At 43.7% G+C, this 16,302-nt stretch overlaps 1 protein-coding gene across 3 annotated transcripts in view; it reads right to left on the bottom strand.

Moving 5' to 3' along the window:
* The window catches only part of runx3 (RUNX family transcription factor 3), a 37,616-nt gene extending 21,616 nt beyond the window's left edge, over positions 1–16,000 (bottom strand). For 2 of the 3 annotated variants that reach the window (XM_041855318.2, XM_041855320.2), the window contains exons 1-3: positions 14,777–16,000; positions 13,494–13,650; positions 11,788–11,907 (exon numbers count right to left, since the gene is read on the bottom strand). In XM_041855318.2, coding sequence (XP_041711252.1) covers positions 11,788–11,907; positions 13,494–13,650; positions 14,777–15,034 — 535 coding nt within the window. In that variant the 5' untranslated portion in view covers positions 15,035–16,000. The remainder of the gene's footprint in view (positions 1–11,787; positions 11,908–13,493; positions 13,651–14,776) is intronic. The other variant, XM_041855319.2, reaches the window with a different exon arrangement.
* Between the last annotated feature and the right edge of the window lie 302 nt (positions 16,001–16,302).

Genomic DNA, 16,302 nt, shown 5'->3' with positions numbered 1-16,302 from the left:
TGGACCCATGAGCATCAACGTGTGAAGTTCATAGGACCATATCAAATTGGGTGTCAAATGAAAGCTAAGAGTCTTTATTTTTGGGAAATGAAGGTATAGTTACATTTAGAAAAAACATTTTCCATCTTAAAAATGATGCATAAGTAAAGGCTTTGATTTCTGGATAAACAGATGGAAAAGGGTTCTTAGAAAACATCCGTTAGCAAAAACCCACATATCTTTAAGATATTTTCTAATTTCTCTCTCTCATGAGGAGGGAGGATAATAAAAGTTAACAGAAGTAACAAGTAAAGGTAGGCCTATCAATTAGTTATAGTGTTTTTACTGATATACATTTTGTTTATGAATTATAAAGTGATTAAAACTCGTAATTCCGTTACCAAATTGGTAACGGAATTACCAAAAAATCTGTAATGGAATTACTGCAACTGAATTGGCTACAATGGGAAATCATGATAGTCACAAACCACAGTTTGGTCACCTGCTACTGTCCTCCCTTCCACTGACATACTGTTATGTTCAGCTGATAACCGTTTTCTTTCTCTTTCTGTCAAACCACGAATGTTAAAAGTCTGAGTCTGGACAACCCCTCCCTCGCTCTCCCCTTCTCTCTCTCTCTCTCTCTCTCTCTCTCTCTCTCTCTCTCTCTCTCTCACTCTCTCTCACTCTGTTACCTCTCCCAGCTCTTACTGACACCTACCCATGAGCCCACTCTCTTTCCATTTACTATAAACAGCATCCTCATCCACTGGGCACCGACTGACACTGGGCGTCCATGGACGTTGAAAAGTAGTTGAAATTTGGTCAGTCCACCCTAGCCTTGATGTTAACGTCCACAGATGGACCAGAGCTCTGCCTTTATACAGTATATGTGTACATAGTAAGTTAGGTACATTATATGTTAGCACTGTACCAATAGCTATAGAGAGCAGCGTTCTCTATTGTTATGACATGTTGATGTCCCTGTCTGTAGTGTGTGGATACAGCTGCTGAGATGATTCATAGTGTCACAAAAACAACACATACAACTAACATGCTGCTGTTGAGTGTGTTCAGTGACTTGTGTGTGAATATGCGTGTATTAGGGAGGAACCTTTAAAGTCAATAGGCCCTATACTTTCTATCCTGAACTATAAACTCTCTCTTACTGTTTCTTTGTCAGTCAGAAATGTCAACCTGCCTCAGAATGACGGTTGAGAGCGTGTTGGAGTGGCGTCGGTCGGGTTGCTAGCAAACTTCCGCTTTGTGTTGGAGCTCGAAGACGTTTCAACATCTGTTGAGCGAAGCGTTGCGCACCTGTTTTCCTCTTCCTCCTCTCTTGACTATTTTGCCTCCCGCCTTTTCCCTACCCCCTCTGACTTCCCCTTTCACTCTATTACTGGTGCCATCAAGAAGCCTGAGGCTTTAGCTATCACACTGTCACAACAACTCAACCAATGACAGAGTTGGGTTTTAGAGGCTGTCCAATCATAGATCAGTTTGAGCCTAACCCAGAAGGATGTGGGGGTTCTTTTTGAGTAGTGTTTGTGGCTGTCTAGTCTGGCTAAATGAGTTTTACAGACACACACAGAGACACGTAAACACACACACAATTAACTATTTTAATGTCTCTTGTTATATATATTGACGTCCGGTGTCCACGTCATGAACTGAATGGATGCATTATTTCAGACTGTAAACTATCACCATGAGACGGAGGGCCTTTAGCAAGTAGTAAATTCCACCATGGGATTCCATAATACTTACGTGGCTGTGACTAGTAGACTGTCACTCTGCCCATGTTGCACACAGGTCTGTGTACTGGTGGGATTTCCACAGCCTACCCCAATCTATCAGGGGAAGCTTAGCTAAGCCTGGCTCTCTTCCCAGCCTGTTACTGCTGTCTGTCTGTCTCAGAGCAGATGCTAGCTATGCTCCCCCTAGGGACCATACTCAGCCTGAAATCCCCCTGTCTACAGCAGGGCTGAAAACACACTCACAGCATAAGAGAGAATGTGAGACTGTGTGTGTGAGCACAGATCCAGTCTTCCCGTCTTGATGAAGGGATAAGGCTGTGTGTGTTGGTAGTGTAGTTAGAAGTTTGTGTGTGTGTGATTAGTGAGGAATAGGGGCTATGCCACACAGGGACAGCCCTACAGTGGCGCAGGTCAGGGCAGGCAGAATGAGTGGAGGGGTGCAGGCTAGGCCCAATACATCCGGATCCACTAACAATAAAGAGAGGCCCATAGCACTGAGCAATCAGCCCTCTTTTGTCCCACTACACTACTGTACGTGTGTGTGTCTCCTCTGGGGAGGGGTGATGTGTGTTAGTAGGGCGGAGGCAGTAAAGGTGGGTGAGGAGGAGGTGAGGGAGGTTGTTGTTTTTCAGCACTTCTGCTGCAGACTCAGCCTGCTGAACAGAGAGGGCCCTTTTTCGCCCCGGTGACAGATCATATTAAAGATATAAGCTGCACTGAGAGTGTTGTTTTAGCTCTGGAGGTGCGAGGACGTAGGGGTTGCAGGGCTGTGTGTACAGGGGTAGCCAAGGCGTGCTAAGCAGTGAGGTGTTGGTAGGAGGGAGGGGAGGTGTCCTCGCAGATCTGTGAGAAAGGAAAGCAGCCATCGTTGTCACATGCGTCAACGCAATGTTAGCAGATTTGTGAAACGGTTTCTTATTCACACCTCGGTGCGCATGAACTTAGTTACAAGCACATACAAGTGCAAGGGTCGCACACACACTGCTCAGAGTGACAAATGACAGGAAGGTAGACTCCAGATATGTCAAATCGGAGGTGTGAATTTTCTTGTGTATTTGCGTGTGTGTAAGTGCATATGAATGTGTACAAGCACAAATTTGTTTTATTGTTGCAATATCATGTTGTTCTACAGTCGTGGTCAAATGTTTTGAGAATGACACAAGTATTGGTCTTCACAAAGTTCGCTGCTTCAGTGTTATGAGATATTTTTGTCAGATGTTACTATGGTATACTGAAGTATAATTACAAGCATTCCATAAGTGTCAAAGGTTTTTATTGACAATTACATTAGGTTTATGTTGACCCTTCTTTTTCAAGAATTCTGCAATCCGCCCTGGAATGCTGTCAATTAACTTCTGGGCCACATCCTGACTGATGGCAGCCCATTCTTGCATAATCAATGCTTGGAGTTTGTCCGAATTTGTGTGTTTTATTGTCCACCCGCCTCTTGAGGATCGACCACAAATTCTCAATGGGATTAAGGTCTGGGGAGTTTCCTGGCCATGGACCCAAAATGTCGATGTTTTGTTCCCCGAGCCACTTAGTTATCACTTTTGCCTTATGGCAAGGTGCTCCATCATGCTGGAAAAGGCATTGGTCGTCACCAAACTGTTCTTGGGTGGTTGGAAGAAGTTGCTCTCGGAGGATGTGTTGGTACCATTCTTTATTCATGGCTGTGTTCTTAGGCAAAAATGTGAGTGAGCCCACTCCCTTGGCTGAGAAGCAACCACACACATGAATGGTCTCAGGATGCTTTACTGTTGGCATGACACAGGACTGATGGTAGCGCTCAACTTGTCTTCTCCGGACAAGGTGTTTTCTGGATGCCCCAAACAATCGGAAAGGGGATACATCCGAGAAAATGACTTTACCCCAGTCTTCAGCAGTCCAATCCCTGTACCTTTTGCAGAATATCAGTCTGTCCCTGATGTTTTTCCTGGAGAGAAGTGGCTTCTTTGTTGCCCTTCTTGACACCAGGCCATCCTCCAAAAGTCTTCGCCTCACTGTGCGTGCAGATGCACTCACACCTGCCTGCTGCCATTCCTGAGCAAGCTCTGCACTGGTGGTTCCCCGATCCCGCAGCTGAATCAACTTTAGGAGACGGTCCTGGTGCTTGCTGGACTTTCTTGGGCGCCTTGATGCCTTCTTCACAACAATTGAACCTCTCTCCTTTAAGTTCTTGATGATCCGATAAATGGTTGATTTAGGTGCAATCTTACTAGCAGCAATATCCTTGCCTGTGAAGCCCTTTTTGTGCAAAGCAATGATGACGGCACATGTTTCCTTGCAGGTAACCATGGTTAACAGAGGAAGAACAATGATTTCAAGCACCACCCTCCTTTTAAAGCTTCCAGTCTGTTATTCTAACTCAATCAGCATGACAGAGTGATCTCCAGCCTTGTCCTCGTCAACACTCTCACCTGTGTTAACGAGAGAATCACTGACATGATGGCAGCTGGTCCTTTTGTGGCAGGGCTGAAATGCAGTGGAAATGTTTTTTTGGGATTAAGTTCATTTTCATGGCAGAGGGACTTTGCAATTAATTGCAATTCATCTGATCACTCTTCATGACATTCTGGAGTATATGCAAATTGCCATAATCAAAACTGAGGCAGCAGACTTTGTGAAAATTAATATTTGTGTCATTCTCAAAACTTTAATCTTGACTACGATCAAGGTCAGCAGAGTGCCACAGGAAAAAGCCCTGTCCACATTCTCATAGGGGGAAATTCCAACCCAAGTTAAGCGCGCGTAAATGGAACATATTTCCCTTTTTATCCACTTTTCTCTCTATGCGTATTCTGACCTTGAACTTAAGCATGAGAATAGCATGCTATTCAACCACTATTCGGTTGGGGGTGGAGATCTAAGAAATTAAGGTGTGGCAGAGGTGTGTATTCTGACATTGACTTAATGCCCTCATAATTCCACCACCTTTACGCGTGAGGAAACCATGAATAAGGTTGAGCAACCTGTCGATTCCAAGTGGAAAAACGTTGACTTTTTTTTACGATAGAAATAACACCAATCTCCATGCACTGTAATTCATAAATTGATAAGAACTACTGTATTGATAAGACCTAGGTAAATGAGTAATCTGTTTGGATAAGGGGATTGTAAATATAAATGACAATTGTTTTAGGTCTATTTTACCTTATGATCACTAGAGACAAAATGTGAAACCAGTCATATTTCAGCAAACTGAAAAGCATGTCAACATGACAGGTATTTCGGCCTCTTTTCCACAGTAAAGTATAAATAGCTGTATTTATTCTGAATTTGAATTGTAGGCCTATAGCTTCATAATTTGCGGGGATGAAATTTGGAGACCCAAGCCCAGGCTGTAGCCTATGGAAACCCGTGCGCACTGACATTAGCGTTGAACCTACAGAGTTGATTTATGCACTGTAGAATGTTTTCATTATATGCCCAGACTTTTCCGTTTTTAATTTTTATTACCATTTCTATCATATTAAATATTAGCCACTATCGGTATCCACCGTCAGTAATACCCGCATACATAATAACTGTCACCTCAGTGCAGTGACTGTTAGTTTTCTTCAATTTGCAGCCTACATTTTGTATCATTTCATTACATTCTGTTTACCTTTCTTTCCTCCGTCACATCCGTGTGGTTGTTCCTGATGGTCGCTAGCAATAGTGGATCATATTAGGCTAACGTATTACAAGATCTGCAATAATTTGGGATATGTAGCCTATTTGAATAATTATAGAACGCAGACTATACATAGCAGTTTGAACCTGGAGTCTCACAGTTCTGTGATTAATGAGGATTAGGGTAGACTATTGTTCAACCCCTATTGTACACTTTTCTATTCTTCCAATATTTCATGGATTGAAGAATTAAATGGCAACTTTCAGGATGAATCAAACCCCTGTATTTTTTATTGAACAATGTATTTTGTTCATAAAGGCTCTCCAACCCTGTTTATGTATGATTAATAAATACTTTGCTAACCCTAAATAATGTATAAGATCAGAGTATTTTTTTAATCTACCGATTGGTACCGAAAAGGAGACGAATATGCCTGTATTTAGATGGCTTTCTTTCATTGATCCCTATTCTGAACCTGTCTCTCGATATATATTCTCGTGAGTCTGTCGAGAAAATTATATTTAAAGGTACACTGTATTTAAAGGTGATGGCTTTAGATAAATGTACTTACTGAAAACCCTATTGAATGAAAACGCCACAAGAAAATGTTTTGGCCAGCAAGTGGGAGGGTTTTTAGCGGTTGAATTAAATTTTTTCAGTGCGTGTAAGGGAGCCACGCCTACAAAGCCCATTGCGCACCTGCATATGTTAAGTCTGAATACCAACTACTGAGAAGTGCTTAAATCAAAACGTGTAAAAAAGGAATAGATTTCCTAAGTCTGAATTGGGCCCATAGTGCAGACCAGACATTAAAATGCTGTAACAGGCTGGCCAGTGGTTAGTATTTGCTGCCTTTGTTAAAGTGATGTTTGAACCACAGGCTGAAGAGCCAAGTCTTCTCTCCCCCATGTTTACCCAAGGGATTACTGACTCCTCCAGCTCTGGAACCAACATTACATCTCCAAACACCTATTATTTGCTGACTGTTCCTTACCATTAAGTCCCAGAAAAATAAATATGTCAACCACAGAGTCATCCACAGCGTTTTCCAGTAAGCCACAGGTACTCCTTCACACTATTCACCCCCTCCCCTCTCCATAGAAAAACTGTTTGTCATAATGCAGTAAGGGAGAAAACATTCCAAATCATGGGCTATTTATTTGTCTAAATCGAGATCTGAACTTTTATTAAATTAGGTCTAAAAGGTTGTAATAACTCCCTCCTGTATGGGTGAGTGAAAATAAGGAAGAAGCAGTTAACAGAGTGGGCTTATACTTCCCTCCATTGGTAGGTAAACAGGAAAGACGTTTGGGGAGGAAAGGGGGCTGAGTTTGGGTATGCAATTGGCCGTGCTTCTCTGTGTTTCTGAGAAAAAGCCCCTAGGCTGCCTCACTTGCACCATCAGGCAGAATTAAAAGTACTGGCTGAGGCCTCTGTAAATAATTCTGTAATTCTTTGCGTGTCCACTTGCTGCGTATGACGTCAGCGAATACAAAGTGAAAATGTTGTTGGATGAAACCCCCCCCCCCCGGGGCATATGTGTGCACATAAAGAGGGGTGTGTGTGTCCACCCAGACAGGAGCAGACTTATATAACTAGCCTGAGAAGTAGAAAAGGGGCATAACAAAGCAGTAGACAATGCTATGCTCCTCTTTATTTCCTCCTTAATAGAAACTTCTGCATTCATGTCACAACGACTTTCAGAAAAGCAAACAGAGAGACACAGATGGGGAGAAGAGAGGAAAAAGAGCCTGTGATGAGCTAATGGTTTAGCTCTTTCTCGTTCTGTCTGTCCCTGGCTGAGATATTTAGGCTCATTTGCGGTGCTTTCACAGCGGGGCTTTAGTGGGATTATCTACAGTAGTGTGTGTGTGTCTATTTCTGTCTGCCTGTTTTTCTCTCTTGGTGTGTGTTTGTGTGTATGGAGGGTTTGGGGGTAGCTGAGAGGTTTGGGGGTAGTTGAGGCCTAGTGTTTCCCTTTAGGGGGTTGTACACGATGCTGATGGGTGTATGGGTCACATCAGCCAGGGTCAAAGAAGCATCACCTCTGACCTCTCAGCCCTACCTCGCCACTAATGAAGAAACCTAATCATGCCATGGCTCTACAGGCCTCACCTCAGGCTGGATGGCTGAGGACACTAACAGACGGAAGTATTATAGCAGAGTCACTGTATACATGGCATCTGCCAGCTCCCTCTTGCCCCACTCCTGTACCTAGTCAGAGTGAATGATGTGAATGTTTGTCCCAGGACATAAGTTTCCTCTGAAATCAATCGAACATATTCATTTACAGACAGCATTCCAGCGGATTTATCAGTCAGTCAGCCAATATTTGCTCAGTTTTTAATCGCAGAAATCAAGTGTGATGGAGAGGCTGAGCGTAGAGAGAGCGCTCGCCATCGCCTCAGGTCATTCCAAACAACAGACTCTCTCCATACCTCTCAGGTCATTCCAAACAACAGACTCTCTCCATACCTCTCAGGTCATTCCAAACAACAGACTCTCGCCATACCTCTCAGGTCATTCCAAACAACAGACTCTCTCCATACCTCTCAGGTCATTCCAAACAACAGACTCTCTCCATACCTCTCAGGTCATTCCAAACAACAGACTCTCTCCATACCTCTCAGGTCATTCCAAACAACAGACTCTCTCCATACCTCTCAGGTCATTCCAAACAACAGACTCTCTCCATACCTCTCAGGTCATTCCAAACAACAGACTCTCTCCATACCTCTCAGGTCATTCAAACAACAGACTCTCTCCATACCTCTCAGGTCATTCCAAGCAACAGACTCTCTCCATACCTCTCAGGTCATTCAAACAACAGACTCTCTCCATACCTCTCAGGTCATTCCAAACAACAGACTCTCTCCATACCTCCTACTCGATTAGCCTTAGAAATGTGTGTCCTTTATGTCTTTAACGGCCCATGTCCAATTCCACATCAGATTAGATCACGGGTCTCTTAAATGAGGTGTTTTTCCTCTAAACCTTCCTCTTTGACATAAGTGCTGCTGCTATGTCACCATGTCTGCAGGTTATGCATCTGGGAGTTGAAGTGAGGATGGCTGGGCTGGCTAGGTGGTTAGACAGGAAAGCACCAAAGTCAGACAGACGTGACACTTTTTTCTCTCCTGGCACTGATCTACCTGTAGGCTTTTTCAGAAACACCCATCTCCATTTCAACATCAAGGTGGCCTTTGAAAGAGCAATTGGCACCGAGGGCGAGCCTTTCATGTGATTTGTGGAGCATAGGCGTGGCCGAGCTGCTGACTTAGGGGATGGACACACCTGGCAGGTGCACACACACACATACAGACACACACATACACAGACACACACACCAACACACACAGACACAGCTGTGTGCACATAAACACATGAACACTCGCCTCTCTTTGTTTACTATGAAGAGAGACTGCACTGTCAAGAAAGATAGCACCGCAAATGTCATTGTCTATTTGCATTCTTTGTACAGTCTGCGTGCCAAATGCAAATAGAATCAACCTGCCCCCCACTCCCACCCTCCCCATTTCCCCCCTCAACCTTCTGAAGTTGTGTGAACACACCCAACAGAATAAATATTGGTAACAAACAGCAATGATCAAGTGAATTCTGTAGAAGTACAATACTGTGTGTGGGAAAGAGTGTGGTAGTATCATAAAAACAGAATACACAGTAGTAAAGGGCCTGCTATGACTGAATGCATGTGCATACACATGTCTCTGTTTGCATGCATGCAAGTTTATGAACTGTACACATAGTGTAGAGCACCATGGCTGCCTCTGTTGCCTCTCACCTAGGGTTGAGCTACAAACAAATAGGCAATTTTCCTTTTCCTCTGTTTTTCTCATAGTCATGTATGTTCTCAGCCCAGCCCTGTGTCCCTCGTCTCTGGTGAATTCATCTTTCTCAGGAACTGATTAACTCTGGGTGAGATAGATAAAGTACTAACAGCCCTTCCCCTCGGAGGATATGTGACGGGTGATGTCATCACACAGAGAGAGAAGACTGAGGCTAAATACGGTTAGGGGATTAATTCAGCTGAACTCGGCAGGGAGGAGAGGGGGAGAGGGAGAGGGGGAGAGGGAGAGGGGAGAGGGGGAGAGGGAGAGGGGAGAGAGGGAGAGGGGGAGAGAGGGAAAGGTGGTGGGGGCAACTGCATGCGAGCAGCGACAGGGAGGGTCTCAACACTTCAGTCATCTCCTCTTTTTTCTCTCTTTCTATCGCACGTCTTCTCTCTCTCTCTCTCTCTCTGTTCATCAGCAGAACATTGACGTACACAAAGCTGCTTCTCAGAAAGCACAGGGTGGCTCTAATCAAAGAGACTGTGCTGTAGGGTTCACTTTGTACAATTTTGCTCGTAGGCCTACTGTACAACAAGTGCAGTGTTTTGGGACGAAGTGACACAAAAGCAACATAGTGTATGTGAGGGGAAGAGGAGAAGGGAGGATAATGTCAAATACTTTCAACATTAGTTGGAAAAAAGAATGTGTGTCTGCATGCGTGTGTGTGTTTGTGTGTATGGGTTTTTTATCATGCTGTGTGAGGTGAGTGTTGTGTGTTTGGCAGATCATTGCCGCAGGGGTGCTTCCTTCCTGTCCGTCAGGTTTCCTAGCTGGATCTGTAAACATTAATAAAGCGCCTCCCTCCCCCTGTACCAGCCTCTTTGCTGGCAGCCATGCAAATGCAGGCTCTACACAAACACACAGTAAAGCCCTGAGCAGCCCGACCCGCTCCACTCTGCCAGCCAGCCAACCGACAGGTGAACGTATGCAGGCCAACCAGGGTACGGGCTCTCATTCCTCTCACAATGGGATAGAGGGATGGTCATCTGCTTTTATGGTATACTTAAACTCATGTACTGTACTGTGTACTTCACAATATGCAGACAGCTGGTTAGCTGAGGATATCATAAAGTCTGTGTTTTTTTTTATTTTTTACACTAAAATATTTAGGAAGGAATAATGTAAGGATTCTCATTATCAAGTAAAAATGGGGTGGTTCCATTCTCTATTTGAGTGCACTCATACCCTCCTTTTAAACCTTTTTAACACAAAATTCCCCTTCCCTAAATTAAACAATGTCACTTCATAGCAGGATGGGGCCTGGCCACCAGGGTGTATAATAAATAAAAGGCCACTCTGATGCCTTGAGTGCAGACATGACATGTAGACAGAGAGGAGACTGCTTTACTGTATGTGCATGCTTATTTCTAACTACAGGAAGCCAACAAACTGACTTGTGCATACAAGCAAGAACACACACAGCCTGTTTGTCTTCAGCAGTGCATGCACACAGACACAAACAAAATGCAGTACGTATAATTTACTACACACATAGACATAGCCAGCAAAGCTCACATTTCCCACAAACACAGAGGATATTATTATCTATTCCTCCCCCTTCCCTTTCTCCACACTGTTGTCCTCCATTTTCAACGCCTCCTCAAATAGCCTCCAGCCTGGCAGGGGGGCGATGCGCCACCCCTCGCCCTTCACCCCCTCGCCACTCGCTAGGATCCCCATGTCCCCTCCATGTGGCACACAGAACCTCCTGGCTCCCTGCATTGGTCAGTTGGTCTGTTTTGACTGGGCTGAATCCACCCTATCCCAAATAACACCCTTAATGAGCACAGAGCATAGCAATTCACCCATCCGGGGCAGCCACTAAAGTACAGTAGAAACATAATAAACATGATTTCTCAACAGGAAGGATCATTAAACCCTATACCCATCTGATCTGACTGGTCCCAGCCAAGCATGGTCACACACACACACAAGCCACTTTGATATGCATCACTACCCAAATGATGGCTCTAACGGCTTTAGCATATTGGGCTAAAACCGTTAGCATAAAACATCTCTTTAAGAGTATTAAGTCAAGGAGCCACTTATGTGGTCACCCAGGTACAACCATCTGACTAAAGGCAGCAGGGTGAGGCCATATGGTATTTGCGGCTTGGAGACACACCGCTCCTCTTAGCGGTCTCTGGTTATGCATTAATACACTTTACCATTTCCTCTGACAGTGCCACTCCCCACACCCTAATACCACACACACACATACACTGCTGCACCATCGAACACACTTTATTGTCTCCCATTGACTGCAATTGCTGGTCAACTGTTGTTGATCCTCCCACACACTGACGCACACACACACACACACACACACACTCATGGACACGCACACACATGCACACACACTGCTATATTTTCTTGTATCATCTGCATATGACTCATGTATCTCTTTTAGTCTCCAATGATGGCACCCTGTTCTCTCATCCCCTACACCAAGAATAGCCTCTCTCTTTCTCTATCTCTCTCTCTCTCTCTCTCCTCTCTCTATCTCTCTCTGTGAATCCCTCTACACACAGCTCCTGATATAGCAGTACATTAGACTTCTGACAAGACAAATATTCTCATGTACCCTGTAAGTACTCACGTCTGGGTTCCCTGGGCCCATCCACGGTCACTTTAATGGCACGGTGGTAGGTGGCCACCTGAGGAGGACCGGTGAAGACTGTTATGGTCAGAGTGAAGCTCTTTCCTGGGGTAGACAGAATAGAGAGGGCCTTGGTTAGTGAAGGTCATCAGTAAGACATAGATTCAGGAGGAGTATCACATGTGAGGGTTTATAGGCTTGGTTAATTAATTGTGGAAATAAACAGATTTTTGTGGAACAAGCACTTTGCTGATAACCCCCACAGTCAGCTTGCTGAATTAAAATTGCCTTCTGATATGCCTCCCTTTTAAGTTTGTGAATTAAAGAGACCACCTCTTTGATGAGCTGAAATGTGGGCATGATTTGAATTATTGAGAGAATGTATTCCAGATTGTCTGAAAGGCTTACAGCAACAGTTTATTGTTCAACGAGGCCGATTCTTGCAGGAGTTTCCTCGAGCTCTCCATCTGCATTAAAGGCGTGGGGAGAGCGCTAGATCATGCAACGGTCCGTTTTTCATCTCAGGCTATGAAGCGGCGCTTTAATAAAAAAAAAAGGCATAGCCTATCTTGTTAAAGAGACTGTTGGGGAAAAAGGAATCCTGGGGTGGGGTAATTGACTACAAAAATGAAAGGTACTTTTAATTAGGAGACTAGAGCGTTTTCCATTCATCAGTCAGCAACGATTTAAAGTATAATGCGCGGGCCAGGGGCAAGGAGGAAGGAGAGGGAAGAGAGAAGGTTCTGGTGGAATGTCAGCTATGTGAGCGCTAGTTTTTAAAGGTGTGTAAACAAGCAAATCCCAAGCCTTGAACTGAATATTCTGGTCCAGGCGATTTGTTTATTTGGACATGTAAAGACAATGTTCATATAGAATATAGGTTGCGGCTACTAACCCGATCATCTTTTGAGGGGGGCGTGCCTGATGGTCAATTATAGAAAGAACTGTGGCAATGCCTGAGCATTAGGCTGTAGTTTGAAATTGGGCTTTGCTCTTTGTCCATAAAGCATTTTCAAACGAAATCTTACAATTTGTAATAATTATATTGTGCTCTGGATTTCATCTCTTCCAATAAACACTGGTAATGGTGGTACGCTCTTTCCAGCTATTACCCCAGGAAATTACATTTACATTTACATTTTAGTCATTTAGCAGACGCTCTTATCCAGAGCGACTTACAGTTAGTGAGTGCATTTTTTTTTTTATACTGGCCCCCTGTGGGAATCAAACCCACAACCCTGGCGTTGCAAACACCATGCTCTATCAACTGAGCTACATCCCTGCCGGCCATTCCCTCCCCTACCCTGGACGACGCTGGGCCAATTGTGCGCCGCCCATGAGTCTCCCGGTCGCGGCCGGCTGCGACAGAGCCTGGATTCGAACCAGGATCTCTAGTGGCACAGTTAGCACTGCGATGCAGTGCCTTAGACCACTGCGCCACTCAGGAGACTATGTGAAATGAATTGCGACGTGGTTTTCATCTGATTCTCACGTTCCCTAACATTTTTATTTTATCCATTAATTTATTTGATCACTTTCTTTGTTTAAAATAGATTACCAAAATTAGGTATACTCAGGCTATAGTTTTGCAAGTCAGTGCGATGACGCATACAGGCAGGTGTTTTGTATGTGAAGGAAACTCTTCATTATTAATGCTGTAAGGATAGAGGTGCATGACTTCTTCCGCTCACCTCGTCCGCTCCTGCCCACGAACCGCAGGTCGTTGAAGCGGGCGACCTGGTTCTTCATCACCGCAGACGCATTCCTAAGCTCCGCTGAGTAGTTCTCGTCGTTCCCCGCCATCACTGTGACCAAAGTCCCGTCGGGCACATCACCCAGTGCAACAACCTGTGAGAACACAACGCGGTCAACCTGGATCACCATGCTAAACAAACACAGACTACACCAAACCGCATCCGGTGGAAGAAAAAAAAACGCACCATAAAACTAAAGTATTAGACCTGATTTCCAATCCATTAAAAAATGCATTTTATATTTAGTTAGCAAATATTTGGGTCAAAATATATAGGCCTATTGTGCTATATAGGTGGGTTAAACTACATGGTAATATGCTTCCTTGAAGCAAGCTTGCAATTAAATCACTTAATATTTTAAGCTATGGAAATTACTTTTACATTTAATCGGCCTATATCCAAATCACTTTCAAAAGAATGTTAGCACATTTTAATAAATAAGAATACGATCTCAACAAGCATTTGAGGTCCCCGGGACCACCCATTCACAAAAATGTATGCACGCATGACTGTAAGTCGCTTTGGATAAAAGCGTCTGCTAAATGGCATATTATATTATTATTTTTTAATTTGGATGTGATACAATAAAATATATTTAGGCTATTTTACAAAACATTACACTTTTAGGCCACGAATTCTATCACTTCCTGGTGTATAAATATAATTGATATCATGCAGTGAAGCATCGTTTCATTGCTTCGAAATATGCAGATTTTTTTCTGCATTGAAAGACCTTTCAAAAAATGTAATAATAACTAGCTTACCAACTATAATTCATTTATTTTATTATTAACATTATTGTTACTAAATTATCAGTATTATGTTGTATGCTAATTGTTCCTTCATTGTATGTAGGCCTAGGCCTATTTGCAGTTCGTGCAAATCCAAACACATTAGGCTATGTAAATGTTATATTCAATTGAGTCCAATGCAAAATAAAGCAACAACAAAAAAAGAATACTGCCAAGTTATCACTTTGGTAGGCCACTGATTTTGACAACTTGATTTAATTAAATTATTTATATTACAGAACATGACTCTGCGTAAACTTTGTAATAATAACGCCAGTTTATGACTTGTTGGCTATATGAAGCTCAAGAAAACTTTAAAATGGCATTTGACACTTGAGCCCATATTATTATTCGGCAGCCTACAGTAATACACCATTAGGTCGTTCATTATTTTATAAGTGCCCATTTGTAATTAGTAATTTGCCTTACCTTGAAAGCCACAGGGAGTGTCTTGTTGCACCTCCAGTGTGAGGGCAGCACGGAGCAGAGGAAGTTTGGGCTGTCCGTCCGAACCAGCTCGCCAGCGTGGTCTGACAGGACGTCCACCACATTCCTGGCCTCGGGTCGTGTCCTCAGCGGTCCAGGGGTGCCCATGGTCCCGCTGCCGTCTCCAATCTTGCTGCAGGGGAACGACGTGGAGGGCGGTGTGAACCGTCTGGTGGTGGTGGGGTCTACGGGAATATGCATCACAACAGCTTGGGTCACGGCCACTTCTCTAGGGGTTTTGACGAGTGTTCGGGGCTCTCTTTTTTTAGAATGTGTATATTTTCTCGCTCTCTGACACTTGCTCCTTTGGTCTCGGCGAAGTCCAGCGGTTTACGCGATGATGGAGCTGAGCGCACGCAGCCCCCCCGGTTAATCAATCACGATGAGTCCTGAACTGTCCAGTGTGTGTAGTAGATGTTGTATCTTGCAGAGACGATAAAGTTTAATGGTTGCGTGCTATATCATCTGCTCAGGATGTAGCTGCCTGATAAACATCGAGTTGCTTTCTGTTTCTCACTGACAACAACAAAACCAAGAAACCGCAAACTCCGATCTAACCTCTTTCTCACTGCGCTCTGCTCTGGTTGCCTATGCTATGGCTCACTTTCTATTCTGCACTATTCAGCACTTGATGCGACGCCCCTCCACACTACAATTTTGGCCGCATATTAGAAAATAAAGGTATAAGGCAAACTATAAAATCCAGTCGTTTTTGCAATATTCACGGAAGCTGACGATTCGAGTGCTGCTTGTTTGCGCTTCAACTTTACAGCAGAATTTTCTCAATATTGCTTCACCCTCCGTGACTGAATGAGCTCCTTCAATTGAATTGTGCTCTTCGAGTCTCGCCAAAGTAGGCTACAGTGTACTCAGCAATTCACAGTTCTCGACGCAGAGTTTGAGGCGCAGAAGTCGGATGGTTGCACGCGGACTTCAACTGAAGAAGTTTCTGTTTATTCAATGATTTTTGTTCCTCGGTATCAAATGTCCTGCCACTTGCCACATATTATCCTTAATGAAACTAAAAAGTAAGTCGAGATCCCAAAACTATTTTCTTGTTAACTATTCTCTCTCTAGGTTGAAATAATCGTGAATATCTAGTCCTTTTGCTGTAGTAAATGCAGTTGAAGGTAACGAAGAGGCGCTTGACTGAGTGGTGGTGCGAGAGCGAAGAGTGCGGTGATATTATTTACTCAAGTCATTTTACTGTTTAGTGGTTGGAGTGTGGCGATGACTTCCACCAATGAGTCGCCTGGGTTGGGCTTTCTTTCATTAGACCAATCAAAGTCTCCGGAATATAAGCGAAGTGAAAGCGCTCTCTGCTTACTCTGTCATACACATAAGATATATTATTGATAGACTACGTATCTTGTGCTTTTCTTCGCTATGTGCTTAGTTGATTTAATGATTTGCACAGTTAGGCTACATTTATACTTAATACATATTTATAATGCAAAATAAAAGTTAGG

The sequence above is a fragment of the Coregonus clupeaformis genome, chromosome 29, assembly GCF_020615455.1.
Source record: "Coregonus clupeaformis isolate EN_2021a chromosome 29, ASM2061545v1, whole genome shotgun sequence".
NCBI classification, from domain to species: domain Eukaryota; kingdom Metazoa; phylum Chordata; class Actinopteri; order Salmoniformes; family Salmonidae; genus Coregonus; species Coregonus clupeaformis.
The sequence above is the reverse complement of the archived record's forward strand: the minus strand, read 5'-3'. Positions and strand labels throughout refer to the sequence as shown.